This window comes from Perna viridis, chromosome 5 (genome assembly GCF_037379345.1).
Source record: "Perna viridis isolate PV_CMFRI_1.1 ecotype Kerala chromosome 5, ASM3737934v1, whole genome shotgun sequence".
Classification (NCBI taxonomy): domain Eukaryota; kingdom Metazoa; phylum Mollusca; class Bivalvia; order Mytilida; family Mytilidae; genus Perna; species Perna viridis.
This window is the reverse complement of record NC_142449.1, coordinates 21,141,898-21,159,506: the sequence shown is the minus strand read 5'-3', so window position 1 is coordinate 21,159,506 and position 17,609 is coordinate 21,141,898. Positions and strand designations below refer to the sequence as shown.

The window sequence follows — 17,609 nt, the reverse complement described above, 5'->3', positions numbered from 1 at the left end:
ATATAATATATTCAAGTATGGGCAAGTAACATAACACTCAAAACTACTGCTGATACTTATCTGAAGAATGACATATAATTATGTTAATATAAAGCGATGAGTTATGTTTAAATTTATTTTAAATGTAAAAGCAATACACGTAATATTCATGCAAGAAAATAAATTGACAAGTTCGCTACCTGCAACTACAGTTGTTATTGATGTTGGTGTTTTTTCATTGAAATTGTATATATAGAAAATTAATGATAATTAGACATCATTTTATCATCCAAGGGGTGGTTTTTTTTTTAATAAAAAAAAATGTTCCATATAATAGGAGAAATATTTTATCATACGGATATCAGTGTTTTATCAAAAGTTCCCAGTGTAATAAATTTCGATAATTCACATTGTGAAAGAAATTCGGTAAATTCACTCTCGCGTTTTCTCCCGCCAAAACATCGATCCACCAATCACAGAAATTTCGTGTTGAAAATATCGATAAATTATGAAGAAAATTTATATAATTAATAGGATTATCTATTGGTTATCGTGAATAACCAAAATATGACCGCTCATGCCAAAAACGCTTGAGGTTTAACTCGTGCGCGAAACAAGTTCCGCACATTCGTTAAATCTATGCTGTCTCGCGATAATATATTGACTTTTCACACTTTCTAATTAATTATTTCATTTTTTTTACCCCTCCGTTGAAAAAATGAAAATAATATTCCCCACTACTTAACTCAGAATTTCAAATAAAAATATCGATTAATTTCGGTTTCGGTTTCTCTTCTGTTCATGATAGAAAGATGTTTTTTACATGTAAGAAGCCAAAAATGTATCCGTTGCAGATATTTGGTTCATTGGGAAACCTGCGAAAAAGGGGGCACTTCTGTATATAACAAAATATATGACTACTCCAAATTAATTAAGAACAGGCCGTTTTTTCTCTCTCGAATTTCTATGTCCTAATGTATCCTTCCTTACAGTTTACACACTTCATCATATTTGAACAATCCCTCATATTATTATGAATTATGGCTCTTAAACTTGTTTTAACATATAGTCGATAGTTTATCAATTGAAATTATTTTATGACCCAGATTTTCCCACAGAAAATTATTGGCAGTTTTATACATTGTAAATAAGTGATAATCAATCCCACGGCGATTGTTTTATACAAAAAAAACTTCCGTTCACACCAATCTGGTATATATATAATAATTACCCTGCCCGGCTACAACAAAAAAAAATATTAAGCATTTTATTAAGTTTTTATTATTCCAAGAGAAGGAAAATGAAATATCATTAGTTCTAAGGTACACTTACTTTTTTGTAAAGTTTTCGGTTAGATGTTATAGACAGTGCAATAAAGAAATACTTAAATATATGTAGAGAAAGACGTAGTAGTTAATATAAAACGTGATTAGTCTCATTTTTTCCTAACCATAGACTTCTAAAAATACAAACAAAATGAAATATCTGTGATTGGCCAGATAATAATTCGGGCAGTGTTTGTCTCGTGCACGTGGTCCCATGGACAATATAATACTGTCAAAAACGATAAAGGCATTCTAGTCTCACAGATAGAATGACATATTTTAAATTTATTATTTTGGGGCGCTATTTTTGTAGTTGTTGTTAAATTGTAAATCGGAAAGTAATTAGTCAGAGTTGGTGGATAAGTTAAGAAGGGTTGGTGTTTTCCAATAACTGTGACAATCGGAACTACTCGGACCGTTAGGTATTTCAGTCTAAGCTGAATACCTGTGTGACAGGAGATCACGTGATCCAATTACTGCGACATTTTGAACTAGATGTTTACCTGTCGAGTGACTCAATGTAGGAAATAACAAAAGAAAATAGTTGCAGCAGAATATATTCAGAAAAAAATGAAGTGTTCACTTTTCACGTTATTATTGTCCTCATCTTTTATTACCACAGGTAAGTATTTTTCTCACCTTAATTATTAAAAACCCGCAGTCCACAGCGATGTCGAGTTACTGTCACGTCGGGTGAATAATGGAGAGAATATCTGGAATCGGCTACAGCGAGGTTTTTCGTGTTTTCGATTTTATGTCGAGCCGATAATTTTTATGTTTAAAAAATACATTTCATTATACTGTTGTATACATTGTACTGTCGAATACTTATCTGGGATGGTTAATCCACACCCTAGTTCTATAACATAAATAGAATCCCTTTCAACTTTTATTAAAAAAAATTCAAGTTGTGGAACTTTATTAAAAAATAGGGTGTTGCAACTTTCAGACTATAGTTCAATAGTGGTCATGCCCATTTTCATGAAACTTTGGAAAAAGGTTTATTATTATTGATGTTAGCTTGCTTAGAATTGTTATTAATTTCTAATGTTCCATTTTCAAGTTAATATGTGATTTTATTCACAAAAAAAGGAGGGATTTCTCATACATGAATTTGTATAATAACTTGAGAACATTTCAAGCAATTCATGAAACTTTGTTGAATTGTTTATTTCTTAAAATTTAAACTGTCTTTTGTTTAATTTTTTTTAGTAATGGGATTTAATTCAACAAAAATTGGGCAATTTCCAGTTACGGAATAAAATTTAAAACCATTCCCATCAAATGCTATGACATTATAAATTGATTGTTTCCTACGATGAAGTCTTTTGATTTTTATTAATCATGCCCTTCAAAAACAAATTTTTCAATCTACATGTATATGAATCACATTTTCTGTCCATATGTCAGCCTCGAAAATGCCAACTAACTAATGATGACATGATTGACATTGTGACATTATTACATACATCAACTTTCCTTTTTTTCAGGCTGAAATTGTTCTTGTAATTGAATAATTTTGACAAAATAATCAGTTAAACATTCAAACCATTGTAAATCAGTTTATTCATGTTTATCCAACATCAGTGTTCTAGGATTCCTATTTCCTGTTACCCGGGGCAAGTGAAATTTGGGTCAGGGAAAGTTAGGTACATAGTTACACTTTCCCGTGGCAAGCTGAAAACTTCATACGCTGTAAGGATTTGTTTTGTTAGGAAAGCAGTCATTGACTGTGGGAAAGTTGATTTTATATGGATTTTTCCTGAGAAAGCCTCAATTTCCGAAAAATCCTACAACACTGAACATTTTAATTTGTTCACACCGTAGACTAAAGCAAGGATTAATCAAGACGGGGTTAAGAGGCCCATTAAAGGGATGGCTTATAGTATTCAAGCATAAATCATTTGATATTGCCTTTTAACTTCTGTTTTTTTTTAATTGTTTATGACACACAAGTTTTTTACTGTTTTAAGGAGTTCTTTTTACCTTTAACCTTATAACATTAGTTATTAGCTCTCAGGTGAATGTCTATGGTTATTTTGACAGTCAGTATATTCTGTTGGAGGGAAAGGGGTTAATTCATCTATTTTGTATTTACTACATTTATTGTCCACTCCTCCTGTGCACACAGTCATGTACATTTGTATCTATAAGGTTTAAGTATATTGTACAAACATGTATGTATAATTTGTATTAAAATGTACATTACTACATGTACTTTTAAGGTCATTATTATTTGAGAGGATTTCCATGGAAGACCCAGCAGTGGGTTGCACATAACAAATTTGATTTTTTAAAAAAAAATCAGAAATTGAAATTACATAGAAAATACTACAAACTTTAAAATAAAGGGAAATAACTCTTTGTTCTGTGCATAAATTCATATTTGTCATACATGTACAGTGTATAGGGAACTTTGAAAATACAATATAAATATTATGAGTCATCCACTTTTGAGACAGAAAATTCATTTTCTCGTTGACAACATAATGAGTTAAGCAGTACTTTTGATAAAAAAAAATGTTTGGATCAAATTTTCTCACAGTGTGCCAGGCCCATGTATTAATTATGACATAGGTGCAGCAGCTAGATGTTTTCATGTAACATTTTAGTTCTTGACCAACATTTTTAAGTATTTTCTCATTTTTTCTTTGCAGTGATTGCTGTTCGGCCAGAAATTGTAGATGACATATTACCAGATGTAAAACAACGTGGTCAAACAGCTTATCTTAATTGTTCGGTTATTAACATGCAAGCCCCTGCCACAGTAAGTGTTTTAATTTCCCCATTATGTACACATTCCGTCATTGTACCTTAAATGTACCACAACTCCAATATGCTTTGACAAGAATGAAGTAATACTTTGTACATATAAAGTACATGGAAGCTCTGCTTTAGTACATTTTTTTGTACACTGTACATGTAGCTCTTCTTCATTTTGGGAATTTTCTGTTTAGAGACTGAGAGTTCCTTCACACCATTAAGACCAGCCATGGTAAAACAGCCCATGGAGAACCCTGATTGTGCAAAAAAATAGGTATGCACATATTTGTAGACGTAAAATCATTTCATTTTTTCGAATTATTTTATAAAGTTGTTTATGGGAGAATTTCTTGACTTTAATACTGCTCAACTAAAAATTAAAAAAAATACCAATAAAATGTTCTGGGATATGTTATATATCCTTAAACAAACAACTTTTTTCTTTGGCCTAAAAGATAAATAATTCAGAGATCTCCATGGATCAAAATGAACACATGACTCAGTCACTCTCTGATTGGACAAATTTATTATTACATGTAATTAAGTAGCAGTCTTTATACAAATCAGGCAGAAGGTGATTCATGCAGGTCAAAAACCCACCAACTCAAGTTTTATTTCATGTTCAGAAACTGTTATAGATCACATTACCTGTCTTAATTTTTCATTTGAGGGTTGCATTTTTAAGATAAAATTTATAAAGATTGTACATGAAATTAGCGCATTGCAAGAGTTATCGTTCTTGATTTTGTTTGATTTGGTTGGTTTTAGTGGAAGATAAATGTATGATTTTCTAAAAAGTGCAGATCTGCCTGCAGAAATTATCTTAATTGAAAATATAGCATATATAGATGGGAAAAGCATCATTTGTTAAGTGGGTTTTCCAACACCATGAATCACTTTACCACTGAAAGTGTCTGAATTTCATGTGGACTGGTACGTAATAAAAATTTTACATTATATCAGAAATCTATGCTTTGTCAAAAATACAAAATGTATGACTATAATGTGATCACAATCTTAATATAGAGATGTTTCAAGATTGTATGAAGATTCTCCATTTTAGACTGTTCTGTTTAGGATTCAACATTTTGGGTGCTGTCAAGTTGCAGCCCACAATTCATTATTAAGTTCGGTAGATCAAACATTTACTGTGTCTGTCAGAATTCTGTGCTGTGTCAAATAGGTATATTTGACAATGGTCTTAACTTGAAATATGTGTCTGGTGTGTGTTTCTATATTTCAGGGTTAGAGTGACATGTAGCTAGCCTGTTTGTGGAGATCACTTTACATGGCAGTTATACCATATCATATTTTAATGATCAAATCACAGTAAATTATAAATTTTGAATGTGTATTGTATGCAACAACTTGTTTCAAAATTTTATATTTTCTTTTTATGAAATTCCATAAATGTCTTTAGAGAGAATACTGTGTGCCATATTCAAAGTAAGTACATTGTGCATGTGACATTTGCCATTTACACAAAAAATGTACATAAATGTATGTATGGCAAGCCAAAGTGGAAAAAAATCAATATTTTGTAATATTAGAAAATGAATTTTTAATATTGCAAAATCATTTTTTTAATATTAGAAAAGATTTTTTAATATTAGAAATTCATTTTGTAATATTAAAAATTCATTTTCTAATATAATAAATTCCTGATTTAGTAATATTATAAAATATCACACATTTTGTAATATTACAAATTGAATTTGTAATATTAGAAAATCAGTCACATTTTTTAATATTACAAAATGATTTTCTAATGTTAAAAAATTGTCACTGAATATGACAAATCCATTTTCTAATATTAGAAATCCAATTGAATTTTTAGTATTAAAAAAGTGTTTTGTGATATTAGAAATTTAATTTGTAATATTAGAAAATGAATTTGTAATATTAGAAAATGAATTTTTGATATTAAAAAAATCATTTTTCTAATGTTATAAATTCATTTTCAAGTATTAAAAATTCATTTTCTAATATTACAAATTCCTGATTTAGTAATATTATAAAATATCACACATTTTGTAATACTACAAACTGAATTTGTAATAATAGAAAATGAATTTGTGATATTAGAAAATCAGTTACATTTTTTAATATTACAAAATGATTTTCTAATATTAAAAAATCGTCACTGAATATGACAAATCCATTTTCTAAGATTAGAAAATCAATTTCTAATATTCAAAAATAGTTTTTTAATATTAGAAATTCAATTGAATTTTTAATATTAAAAAGTGTTTTGTTATATAAGAAATCTAATTTGTAATGTGAAAAAATCATTTTTTTAATATTAGAAAATGCTCATTTTTGTCCACTTAGGCTTGCCATATGTATGTGTACATTGTACATGTTAACATATTAGACTATTTTACATATTTTTGCAGTTAATACAATGTGTTTGTATATTTTTTTGTTTCATTAGGTTCAATGGGTAAAAAATAAAACGCCATCAGGAGATCCACTAATGATCTCCAACAATGAAGATATAAAGGTTGATAAAGTGGTTGAGGGAAAAAGAAAATACGATGTTGTAAGGAAAATTGTAAACAATAGAGAACAATTTCAGTTAGTTATACGACAGTTACAGGAGACAGACTCTGGAGCTTATAAATGTCAGATTTATCTACCCAATCAGAATTATCAGCAATGGCCGAGTAAATTTGGAAATTTAACTGTACAAAGTGAGTTTAAGGATATACAAAAGTTTGTAATATGTATACTGTCAGAAATATTACATGTATAATTTGTATTACATCTACATTGTCATTTTCGTATGACTATTTTCTAGCAGGGCGTACATGTACATCTGTATTATGATACACATGTACATTATTGTCCTTCCATCCATATGTTTGTCAGTCTTAACACTTCCACTAATTTCATGATTTTTTGTTAGCTCCCTTTCGAGTATTTTGAGTTATGGGACCTTATTCATACAAACATTAACTGATAACTGTTATACATGTACTGGTACATTTGTCCAGCACACTTTTGTATCCTTATTTCCTCCTTAACAAATTGGTGTACAATGTACATGCACTTCTCTTTTAGTTCCCCCTAAAATAAAAGTAAACAGTGCTGCCAGTATACAGGTACAGGAAGGGGCTAATATTACACTCAAATGTGAAGCTGATGGTATCCCAGCTCCTAATATTACATGGAAAAGAGGAGATGGCTTTCCTTTACCAGATGGTGGCTTCCAACATAGGGTAATTATTTTGTTTATATATAATTTATTTTAATATAAGTACATTTAAATATAAGTAAATCTACATGCTACTACCAATGAAATTTATTAATGTGAATATTATTGTCACAGTTGCTCCTCTGCTCAATTCTGTGTTCACCGATAATTGTACTGTTAATCAGTTGCCAGGCTCTGGTTCAGATTTACTTTCCTTGACTTTCTAAATTTTTAAATAAATGGTTCACAGGAGGAAACCGAAAGTCATTAATTTCAAGTGACAAGAAAAAATGTGGAAGGTCCAGGACCTATGAAAATAAAATTTCAAAGTTCATAGGTCAGAAATTGTATTAGTATAATTCTGTAATTTTTTGGCACCCTTTTCAAATGAGTCCATAATTACAGCAATTTAACTATTATTCAGCTTGAATGTTGTGTCCGTACTTGGCCCAACTGCTCAATGTTTAACTCCTGAAATCATATAGAACTGCACTCATAAATTAAAATTTCATTAAATTATAATACATGTGGTAATAATTAAAAGTTGTAAACATGTTGTTATTAAAAGGTGTAAGCACATTGAACATTTTTCATTCCAAAATGGAATTTGTAGTAATAGAACTATAATAGACACTTGGCAAGGCCTAATCAAGAGGGAGAAATGAGAAAAACTTCCCCTTGTTTGTGCTCATTTCTCCAGTTAGTCTTTGACAGGGTAAAGTTTTTGTAATAGATACATATAGCATACTGTAGACATATGTCAGTTATTTTTCAAACAGAATTTACTAAAACTTCATATATTGCATTGACACGACGCTATTGATCTATTTTGGTGCTTTTGTTAAGAAGCATGCCATTTGATTACCTTTAGACACCTGAACTTTAAACTAACCTTATTTCTACCAAAATGCCTTTGATTGGAACTAATTTTGATATCAAACTAAATGCTCAAAAAGTTTGGTTGAATATACAGAATAAAATAATGAACACTGGAGCACCCCCCCTTTTTCAGAATTTTGGTATGTGCCTCTGAATTTATTAATTTAATATTTTTCTTATTCAGGGAAGCTTGTACAATGTTTTTAACATTAAAGCTGTTGATAGAGGACAATTTATTTGTATTGCTGACAACAATGTTAAACCTCCAGACAGTTATACGGTACAGTTAGAAGTCAGATTCGCACCATTATGTACTGCTGTTCAGGACACAGTTGGTCAAGCCCAAAATAGAAGGTTTAATGCAAAACTAGACTGTTTAGTTGCAGGTAAATTAAGATGCCAAGTAAAATGTTTCCCTTATCAAGAAATACAAATGAAACTTATATATATTGTATCAAAACCTTCCACTCAAATACACTTTTTCTTTTATGATTAAATGAACAAAATTTACATAATTGATTGATTGATTGATTGTTGGGGTTTAACGCCAGAGTAGCAATATTTCAGCTTTCTCCTGGTACCAAAATTTCATCAAAGTAGACATAATCACCATGAACCAAAAACTAACAGTACCATGAATACTAAAATGGGTTAGGGCAGTAGTAAATAATTGCGTAAGTAAAGTGGATGGTTGCACGACAACGCCGACTGTAATTTACTACAGGATGCATTAAACACTCATAATATAAATATATATCAAAACACAAATATTTTTATATGACCAAAAAATCAAAATTTAGCCTGTTCAGTGTAACATTGTCGTGCTGAATGACAAGACTTGCACAAAACCCAGGAAACTTAATTCAATGAAGTGTGACCAAAAACCCTAAAAGTGCCCTCTAGACTACAAATGATGAAAAACCCTGGAGAAAATAATTTCATTCTAATGCACTGCCCATTTAAAAGAATGAAATTATATATATTGTTGTATGTGCAAAAAAATGTTACACAGTTTGAAATGTCTAATGTGAAGTAGTTCTTCAATGTTAACACATGAAAGAACTGTACAATTAAAAGTTAATTTATGTCACTGTACATGTGGAATACTCATTATACATAGGAGCATGGCATTTCCAGGTGCTTAGATTAGTAGGGTTTGGCTTTGTATGTGAATCATTTTACGTAACATTAATATTTTTTGTAATCAATGCATATAGAGAGTTTTTGAATGTGCAGAGAAACAAATGAAATGTAAATTTACTATTTTAAATGTCTGTCTTGGTAAAAGACATCTTTTTTATATGACAGCAAAAAAATTATGGCACTGTTGTCGTCTGTAGATATTTTGGATTTCGTGTGACAATTTGAGTTTTTGTTGTTTGATTTTTATGAAATTTTATAGCAAGGTTTGAAACCACAAAAGGATGGTTGGTAATGATTTTGAGTCCCATCTATTTTACAATTAGGGGCCAAAAAATGAACAAGCATTTTATGGAATTTTAACTATACAACTGTAATAAAATCATAGAAATGTCCATAATATTGTTCCACAATATTCTATACCACAATGGTTAGACTTGGATTGATTTTTTGGGGTAAAACTTGAACTTTTTAGAAATTAGAGGCAAAAAACGGGGCTTTTTCCTGATATTCAGACAATGACTATAAGTGAATGAATCTTTTTGAACTTGTATAATAAGTAAAGGAAGACTGGAATTTATTTTTGGGGATGTGACTTAGATTTAAATGGCTGGATGAAGCTATATATGTAGACTTATCAATTTGTTATTGTCATATTAACTGAAATAAATGATCAAACGAGATAACACAGTGCTGAGTCTATTGAAAAACTTAATTTCTTCAACCTTGAAGAACTGCGAAAATCGAGACCTGTGAACATGTTGACTTTCCAAAAACCACAAAAATTAGCTGCTATGAAAATTAATATGTCAACAGTACCAGATATCTTTTACAGTTTTAGAATTATAAGGGCCAAGGCATCCCTGCTCCCAAAAATGGACTTTTTATTTTTGTGCCCTTTGCAATTTCGAATTTTTTTTTATTGAAATCTGTATGAGTACAAGAGCTTTAAGAAGTATGCTTACTAAATTCACCTTTTACTGTTTTTGAGATATTGAGGTACAAAGTGATCGATGAATGCACCCTGAAGCAAACCTTTATACTTAAAATGATTTCAAAATGTTGTGCAATACTATGACTAAATGAAATGTTGTGCAATATTGTGTCTAAATGAAATGTTGTGTCCATAATGAAATAGTTAAGTCCTTATGTTAAGTGTGTCAAAAACTTATATTGTATGTGAAAGATTTCAATTGGCTGTAGTCGTATCATGCTGTGCTTGGCAAAGCTTTATATTTAAAATACAATGCATGACGATGTATACCAAACTGCATTAAATATTATACTTCATATTGATAAAGGCATTTATCAAATTATTGTTTTGTTGTTAAAATCTATTTTCATTCTTTAGTTACAGTTAGTATTATTCCATATTGAACAGAACTTACAAAAAGTCATATTTGCACATTTTTTTGGTTAATTAACATCTACAGGATTTTTCCTTACTGCACTCACGAACATTCTGTCTTAAAACAGTAAGATTTTCTCAGATTGCAAACTTTATAATTATAGACTATTCTATGGGCTTTTGGACTACTTTTTTTAGCCAATCCAAGATCAGAAGTGATATGGTACAAAGAAAATAAAGCAACTCAACAGAAAGAACAGATTCAGGACAATGACAAGTATACTTTAGAGTTACAAGATGATCAACGATTAAAGGCTGATGAAAAGTGGTACTCTTTAACTGTCAAAAATGTCCAGGGTAGTGACTATGGGGACTATTTCTGCTCAGGACGGAATGAATATGGTGAAAATGAAGCAAAATTTCGTCTTTTTGGTGAGTATTGTTTGAAGAAAAAACAATCTGATGATTATCAACTATATATATACATAGTTGATAATGAAAGTGTTCCATTATTTTTCAAATGTGCAGTACCAACAATCTTTAAGTTTACAATGTGATTTTTTAAGTTGCTAATATTGTTAGTGACTTCTTGCACTCTTCATTTCAGTACTTTACATTTGTATATAATTTGCATAATTATATATTACTACACCACCTTACGCTGCAGATGGGTGCCATAGAACGTTCATTTTTAGCAGAATATGAGATCAAAATGTACTTTTTAAATGTGAGAAGTTTAAATTAAAAGGTGAAATGATCAGTTAGCATTGAACTTTCTGTAATATAGCTGAGAAAAGCCTAGTCTCCTATTTAGAGATTGCCATTTATTTTGGTTGGGAAACATTCAGGTCATCACTATTATGAAGTCTTCTTATTTTAGAGCAAATCAGAACTTTGCTTGAATTTGTTCAATTTTGGACTCTCAATAAAGGCAATACACTTATTTTGCTAGTAATGTACAAATGTACGATGTCAAAAGATGTGAAATGGAAAAAGAACATGAATGTATATTATCAATCGTCATCCTTGCATAGTCTTTCTTAAATCGACTTAAAATCTTCAAGTTTTAGCTCACTAAAATTTGATTTTTTAAGTCTGAAACAAATCCATACATATATCTACGCCAGTCCAGAGTTTATGGTGAAAATTAAAAAATCATTGGTTGATTAGGTGTTAAGTTTAGTAGAGCATTGAATTTGACTGTGGCATAGAATATTTGATGATTAGCAACTTAAACACTTCAGTCTTTCATTTTACTTAAAAATTTAATACATGGAAAATGGTTTTATCTTCAAGTACTTTCAAATAATTGTTAAATGCAATGAAAGATAAAAAACAATTAAATCATCATACATGTTCTTCAGGGAACTAAGATGAGATCAAAACAAATATAGACTGAAAATGCATACAATAATGATACATGTATTAAAAAAAAAACAACATGTAACTTAAAGTAAAATTTGGCCTTAAAATAAAGTGTCATCTAAATAAAAAACTTTTTAGGATTTGATTTGTTTAAGGTTATTATGAATGTTATTCTATTCAAAAATTATAAATTCTGAACCTTTTATTTTAGAAACTATGGAATGCCAGGGCCAGAATTGTCCGTCCGTCAATGCAGGAAATTCAGCAAGATGTGTGACATTTTCTTTAACAGCCCTTGTTATAGGGTTTTTTCTGAGTTACCTTTCACGGAGGTTTAGATGAAATCTACTTTTTACTGCTGTGCTGTTTTAGAACTGTTCCAATCATTGATTCATTGTTTTTACTCAGATGATAGATATTTGCCTGAGGGCTATGATAGTTATGGTTACTAATTCTTTATTCAGAAATTTGCTTTTGCAATCTTTGTAATTGACAAGCTGTATATTATTTATGAAAATTATTGCAATTTGTCATTTGCAAATATTAAAACATGTCAACATTTGCTGAGAAACAAAAACAATCAGGCCACAATGCCATAAAACTTGGAACTTACCAAAATCTAAGAATGATTTTTTTAACTTTTTGTGACATCATCAGATACCAGTACTTTGGTTGAAGTTTCCATTCAAGTTAAAAATAATCCAAGATTCAAGTATTTTTTCAAAATTTTATGGAACCCAGGCCACATGTTAATGATTCTCTTATTTTGTTATCAGACATGGTGTTTTGTTATGAAAATATATAAATGAGGGCTAATGACTGACGAATTAAAAATATTTAGATATAAAAATATTTTAGTTAAAAATAATGACAAAATGCAAGACTGATAGTAGCTTAATATTATGTATCTATAAAGTTTTTCTTTTTTGTGTTACTGTGAAAGTACTTTAATTTGTGGATACCAATTTTCGTGGATTAGGTAAGAAACGCACGGTCGTGGATTCTTGAATTCATGGTTTTGATGTGTTAAGTATACACATCAATGGAAATCTCCTTTTTGTTGGGAACCAAATTTTGTTGGTTTGGCCATCCCACCAAAAACACAAAAATTAGTACCCCATGAACAATAGTACTTTCACAGTATAGAACTGAAGTGTAAAGAATTCCATGGAATCAGATAATCATTTGTAATCATGGTAGTTATAGACTTCATTAATCACACTACTGTTTGTTTTGGAAAATTAATGTCTTGGTGGATGATGACCAGTAGAGCCATCTCAGTTGAGAATGAGCTTTTTTTTTCCATAAATATTTTTATACTTTTGTATAGATGTGTTTGGATTTGGTACCAAACTATTAAGTAGCACTCCAGCTAAGGATCATGCTAAATGTGATTCATGGTTAAAAAGCCTACATATTTTTATTTTTTGATATTTTGTTTGAAATTTCATAGTAAACAGAAATTAACTTGTGGTTTTTCATATAACCCATGCTCGAAGGAGATAAAAATTGTATAGAATGCACTGTAGATTTCAAAATTTAATTGAGATAACTCTGTAAATGACGCTCAAATACAATAGAATCTACTGGATTTTCAATGTTGATCATCTCCTAAGAGCAGGCAGATTTGAATGAATAATTACGCATTTCATAGTATAGACCCATAAAACAACTTAATTACAAAAATAAAAAATGTGTAGCCGTTTTTAGGGTGTATCACATTTTTCATGATTCTTACAAAGACAGCTACTTAATACTTTAATTGTTGTCAGTTAATTATGAATGTATGATCGTGTACGATATATTAATCCCTTCAAAAAAAATCCTTAAATTGGAATTTAGGATATGATAGATTACCTTTTAGAAATTACAACTGATTTAGCTTGTCAAGTATTTTCTGTCCACGAAAAATGTTAACTTGAAATTGAATTTTATTAGTAAAAAAATTGCTATTACAAATGTATATGTATAATGCCTTTACATTTGATGTGAGAAATATGCTTTGAAAATTGTTTCAGTGTATTTTGACTATAGGTTGTGAATTCAGTTTATATATTTATATATGATGTAAAAAGGATCTATGCAGTACAAGTCATATTTAACTTATTTAAGGTTATTTATATTCTTAATTGGCAGCCTTAACTGTTATGATAGTAATGCCTAGGTCATGCCTTATACATGTACATGTAAATATATTATGAAGATCATTTTAATCATCTGTGATTATTGTACATAACTTGACTGTAAGTTCAGAACGTATTGCAGATTTTTCATTCAGACAGGGATCCAAGGAAAGACGTACCAGGCATACGCCCCCTCTAAAATAAGGGAAAAGTTTTGCATGAAATTTGGGTTTTCTTATTTATTTCTTTTTAGAAATTTTACCCTAAAAATACCTTGCATCATGACAGATGAAGTTTTAATAAGAAAACATAAAAACAGACCATCAGATGAAAATAATCAATACTGTGAAAGTGGCCATTTTTTATCTACTTCGTTTTTTTAATTGAAGACAATAAGATGTCAGACTGAGCAATTTACACCCATGTGAAATATTTGACCCAGCAAACCACAAAAATAACTGGCTAAATTTTCATGTTAACTGTATTGCAGTTAAAAATAATGTAATAAATTCTGAATTTACAGTTTTATTTCATGAAATGTTGGTGCATCGATTTTGCTATATGTTGTATGATATTGTATAATATTGTATTATAAAATTATACACTGTCAAGTATTGTTCATATGAACTTCACATGAATGGAACTTCACTTTCATTAAATGCACATGAAACTGAAATTAACTAATTACACACATATTTCACGTGAAGTCTGTCACAAATTTTGTTCTGCTCTGTACTGGTGAAAGTCATGTGAAATTCACGTGATAATCATGGAGACATATTTAATCTGTGTAATGTTCAAGTTTTCTATAACTGGTGCATGGATGTAAATATAAGCTTTACCATGCTTATTATCATGTTTTGCTCCTTTAAAACAAAGATATTTGTACAGTATCATTACTTTGATTCTTTGAATTTTTTAAGCTAATTGAAAGTTACCATCAAGTTAATGAACTTATTTCCTAAAAAGATGACCTTTAACCTAATAAAAAAAATTATTCTTGTTGCACTTTGGTTATATTTTTTGATTAATTGTGCTGCTTATTTTTGTTTTCTTTCTGTATTGAATCTCATAATAGTTTTGACAATGCATAATATGAAGAATCTTTATTTTCCTTATTTCTCTGTAATACTCTAAACAAGCATTTATTGAGATTTCCATAATGCGTTACATTTTATCTGTTCCTTTATTTTGCTATGAACACTGACACTTCTCTTGTACTGTACAATGAAGAATTTGGTGCTTTTTTTAGGTAGCACCACATTTGTAGATTTATTATGTTTGTGTAATGTTTTAAATGTCTACATTTACACATCTTTTATAAATTACATCAATCAAAGGTTTGGTATATCTTAGTTTAGTTTCCTTATTTTACCTTGAATAAAACAGTCTGGCAAATGAATTTTTTAGTGAGGATTCAAAAGTTGCACAAGTGAGTTTTTCAGATAATTGTGTCTTTCATAATGGTGAATAAATGAAAGTGTGGGTGTGAATCAATATGAAAAATACATCATAAATCAAAGGTATGGTGGTTTGGAAAAAAAAGGAACACTCTTTTTTCACATTTATTAGGGATAAATTTTATTACACTTTGGAGCAGAATTCCTCTTTTTTAAATCCAGAATTTACCATTTGTTTACTTCTATTTTGACAATGTGGGCTTTTTTGGTAGACTCTGTAAAATCACGTTTGATTTCTATAATGTTAAATTTATGAATATGCCATTTACTATTAAATTTTGTAAGGATGTCTTTTTTAGTTTAACTTCATCAAATTTATGTAATAAAAATTAAGATGATGTGGTAGATCTGTGTTATGAACTTAAATATGATATGATTCTAGGCTATGCCTATGATGGACAAAGCTCAATCTTGTATTTTAGACAAAACAGGGCATCGGCACTAGCACGATAGTCTACCTATGTTTTGACAAATTTCTTCAATTCTGTCAGAATAATTGTAGGATATTCATATTCTACATATTAAGGATGTTCCTTATGCTCTGTCCATGTAATTAAAAATTGACTAAAATCTGATGAGCACTTCTGATATCGGAAATCTTTTGATTTATAATTATGTTTTTTTTTTTAAGGAAATACATAATTTTTGCCTGCAGAACTTGTGGTCTTATGTGTTTAGACATATTTGACATGCAAATTAATTAAGTCGCTGAAAAATTAAATTGCTTAACTGTTAATGCAGAATTAAGTTCATTTTTGATTGATTTATCCTGAACATTTTTAGAAATAATCTACATTAGGTTTGTGTGCAGTGAAACCCACTTAAAACAAACCTTTCTTTAATTTAAAATATGTTCCAGTTAGAAAAGTATTTTGTTTACATAGATTTAGTTACATGTTAATTGATATAAAAGGACTTTAAAAAGTATCTGGTTTAGAAAAGTTTTCAGATTTTAAGTGATTGGTTTAGACTGTTTACTGTGTACCATGAAAATATTATTCATAGCTTACACGTTTATGTAAATTATATTTTAGGTCAATAATATGTAATGTCTTTAAGGTGAATAGATCTGAAACTCATTTTCTACTGTTGAGATTTGCATTTCCCTAGTCTTTTAATGCTTGTCTTTTATCATTCAATTTTTCAGGTACAACATATATTTTGTCTACATATCACTTATAAACATTCCATTGTTACTATTTTGAACAGCAATCAAATTATTTTTATTATGAAAAGTGCTGTTTTTTTAAATTAAATCTTAGATAGGTTCAAAAGATGGTTAAGTAGCACTCCAGATAAGAATCATGCAAAATGTGATTCATGGGTAAAAAGCCTACATATTTTTATTTTTGATATTTTGTTTGAAATGTCACAGTAAACAGAAAATAACATGTGGTTTTTCATATAACCCGTGCTCTTAGGAGATAAAAATTATATAAAATGCACTGTAGATTTCAAAATTAAGGGAGATAACTCTTTAAATGACGCTCAAATACAATAGAACCTACTGGATTTTCAATGTTGATTATCTAAGAGCAGGCAGATTTGAATGAATAATTACTCATCTCAATATGGTAATCTAACACTCTATTGAGTTCCATGACAATCCTGCAAGGAGGAGTTGTGTATTGCATCAGACCAAGATTTGCTGAAAAAGGCTTAAGTTCAAATGGTCATCATTTCTACAATATTTGTCTAAACATAACTTTCAGACAATTAGCACAGCTCAATATGGCAATTTAACAACCCATAAAGTTTCATAACAATCCTGCAAGTTTTTGAGGAGGAGTGGCAAAAAACTCGTGATACCAAATTTTGCTGAAAAACACTAGAGTCCAACAGCCATCATTTCTACAATTTTTGTCCAAAGATAAATTTTTGACAATATGCAAATCACCATATGGTAATCTAACTTCATAACAATCCTGCAAGTCATTAAGGAGGAGTTGCGAACAATACATCAAACCAAGTTTCGCTGAAAAATGTCTAAGTTCCAATGGTTATATTACATCCCATAAAGTTTCATAATAA

General features: G+C 29.7%; 1 protein-coding gene across 2 annotated transcripts; it reads left to right on the top strand.

The window, feature by feature from the left end:
• The first annotated feature begins 1,572 nt into the window (after positions 1-1,572).
• On the top strand, positions 1,573-16,813 carry LOC148616470 (lachesin-like). 2 transcript variants are annotated; one of them, XR_015922223.1, is made up of 8 exons: positions 1,573-1,926; positions 3,962-4,071; positions 6,502-6,760; positions 7,131-7,288; positions 8,327-8,528; positions 10,829-11,062; positions 12,207-15,541; positions 15,878-16,813. XR_015922223.1 is itself a non-coding variant. In XM_088583536.1 (7 exons), the coding sequence occupies exons 1-7, from the start codon at positions 1,875-1,877 to the stop codon at positions 12,335-12,337; spliced, it is 1,146 nt and encodes a 381-aa protein (XP_088439662.1). In that variant the 5' UTR covers positions 1,573-1,874; the 3' UTR covers positions 12,338-16,813. The 2 variants fall into 2 exon arrangements, 1 of the variants encoding a protein (XP_088439662.1); XM_088583536.1 differs by having other exon boundaries at positions 12,207-16,813.
• The last annotated feature ends 796 nt before the right edge of the window (positions 16,814-17,609 follow it).